Source organism: Cucurbita maxima, unplaced genomic scaffold (genome assembly GCF_002738345.1).
Source record: "Cucurbita maxima cultivar Rimu unplaced genomic scaffold, Cmax_1.0 Cma_Scf00046, whole genome shotgun sequence".
Lineage (NCBI taxonomy): Eukaryota > Viridiplantae > Streptophyta > Magnoliopsida > Cucurbitales > Cucurbitaceae > Cucurbita > Cucurbita maxima.
This window is the reverse complement of record NW_019272062.1, coordinates 921,597-924,181: the sequence shown is the minus strand read 5'-3', so window position 1 is coordinate 924,181 and position 2,585 is coordinate 921,597. Positions and strand designations below refer to the sequence as shown.

The 2,585-nt window shown below is 27.5% G+C and overlaps 1 protein-coding gene across 1 annotated transcript in view; it reads left to right on the top strand.

Moving 5' to 3' along the window:
* Positions 1–2,271, top strand: part of LOC111470542 (transmembrane ascorbate ferrireductase 1) — a 2,732-nt gene extending 461 nt beyond the window's left edge. The window contains exons 2-4 of the mRNA XM_023116080.1: positions 1,352–1,400; positions 1,488–1,687; positions 1,777–2,271. Of these exons, the coding sequence (XP_022971848.1) occupies positions 1,352–1,400; positions 1,488–1,687; positions 1,777–2,082 (555 nt within the window). The 3' untranslated portion in view covers positions 2,083–2,271. The remainder of the gene's footprint in view (positions 1–1,351; positions 1,401–1,487; positions 1,688–1,776) is intronic.
* Positions 2,272–2,585: the final 314 nt, after the last annotated feature.

Here is a 2,585-nt window from a genome sequence, read left to right as displayed (position 1 = left end):
TTTTTTTTTTTTTTTTTTTTTTTTTTTTTTTTTTTTTTTTTTTTTTTTTCTCGATTTTATCAATTGATAAAGAAGTGGGAAAAGTATAATATGTTTTCTTTGAATAGTTGTAAATTTATTCTTATTTTATAGTCTAATTATTAATTCATTAATTTATAATTTGGATAATGTGAGTTTGACTTATTCAAAGGCTTCTTTTTTTAAATGTTTTACGATATTTAGAAAATAATAAAAATTAAATGAAATTGGGGGGTTTAAATGGAGGATAAATAATAATGTATAAAATATTTCTAATTCTTTTAATACATTATTAATTATAAAGATTTATTTTACTATTTAATTATTTTTAAAATTCATTTCTATTCCCTTGTTTTTTTTTTTTTTTCTCCATTAAAAAAAGACTAGAAGAAATTAAGATAAATAAATTTATAATGAATTTCATGTGTTCTGTAATTAAAATATTTGTATTTCAGCAAGTGGAAACTTGGATCCACGTCATGTTTTAATATTATTTTTTTAATTTTTTTTAAGAATATGTTTGAGGAATCTAATAGATATGATAAGAGAGTTTTGAAGAAATTAAAAGATTTAAAAATTAAGATTTTGTTTGATAAGTATAATTTTAATTTTTTTTTTTTTTATCTATTTCCTTGTGTTTGTATCTACTTCTCATTTTAAAAATTAAATAAATAGTTTTTATTTTTAGAATTTGGCTATAATTAAATGAAAAAAATAAGTACAATTTTTATATTACATTTGCCATTCAATGTTGCACATAATAGATAGAAGGAAAAAAACTAATTTTAATTAATTATTTCTTATTATTATTTAACTACTACAATTATTAGTTTAAATTTTTATTTTGTACCACCCTAATGTGAATTAATATCTACCCTAATTTGAATGAATTTATTATTTTAACTTTAAATATTTATCTTATTTTTATTATTATTATTTCAGCTTTAACAACGAGTAGGAATCAAAATATACGTTAATTAATTGAATTATGTGATTTATAATATACGAAATTTAAACTTTTGACCTAAAAAAAAAACAATTACATGAATTATTGTTAAATTTTTCTCATCCAACATTAATTTCATACACCTTTAAAGTTACCAAATATAGATATATATACTTGGGATAGAAATAATATATATATATATATACAAGAATTCTACCATTTTTTTATGATTTCTTTCTTAGGAAAATATTCTTAACCTTTCTTTCTTTATAAAATTATTCTTATTCTTTTGAAAATTACAATATTTTAGTTAAAGTTGATTAAAAATATAACGACGATCTCCGAAACAGTGTTGGTTAAGTAATTTTATTTTATTTTTATGAATAGATTCATCCTGTTCTTATGCTACTCGGGTTGATCATCATAGGAGGAGAAGGTACCGAAACTAATTTCAATTTTATATTATGAAAATTCAAAGATTTATTTCCAAATCTAGGTTAATTAAAGGGAAAAAAAATTGCAGCAATAATTAGTTATAAATCACTGCCATTGAGAAAAGAAGTAAAAAAGGTGATCCATTTGGTGCTACACGGCGTCGCTTTGGCATTGGGCATCGTGGGAATCTGGGCAGCATTCAAGAACCATAATGAAAGCGGGATCCCTAATCTTTACAGCTTGCATTCCTGGATTGGAATTGGCGTAATTGCCCTGTATGGTGTCCAGGTATTTACATGTTTGCCACCATATACTTTTCCTATTTTAATTTAATTTAATTTAATTTAATTTAATTTGTAATGCAATGGAATGTGCAGTGGGTGTACGGGCTCGTGACATTCTTCTACCCTGGCGGGTCGGCGGATCTCCGAAGAGCATCACTTCCATGGCACGTGGTTGTGGGTATCAGTGTATACATATTGGCGGTGGGGAACTCGGCGCTGGGGTTCTTAGAGAAGCTGACGTTTCTGGAGAGCGGGGGGGTGGACAAATACGGGAGTGAGGCGTTTCTTGTGAACTTCACTGCCATTATCACTATAGTATTTGGAGCGTCTGTGCTTTTGAGTGTTGTTTCGCAGCACTCCGTTGAACAACACGACGCTGACGCCTATACTGCTATATGAAATCTCACGTTTCTCTCTTCATTTGCTTCTGTGATTGAGTGTCTGGTGTGTTCTGTGTTTTTTTTTTTTTTTTTTTTTTTTTTGGTTCATATGTTTGTATGTTTAGTAGACTTGTTAATGTGTTTGACTGTTCATGAGAAATTGAAGTAAATGTTTTAATTAATTAATGTTTGAAGGGGTTTGTGAATACGTCTGCGATTTGTTTATCACTTGATAAGAATTGAGTTTAATAAGAAATAGAACTGAATATCGATGTGTTTACTACGGATTTTTAGACAACTTGATAGTTGATATATTATCACAATAGATAATGGTCGAACTTGGTTGCTTCTAATTAAAAATTTCAAGTATCTTTCTTAACCAAATTGTTTGACACGAGCATCATGTTGTTGCCATAACTCTGCTTCTGTAGTTGAGAGGGTCACAATAGTCTACTTCTACTTCTTTGGAGACCATCTTCGAATCATCTCTTTTGAGATGTTTTTCTGTTGGATGCTCCATGT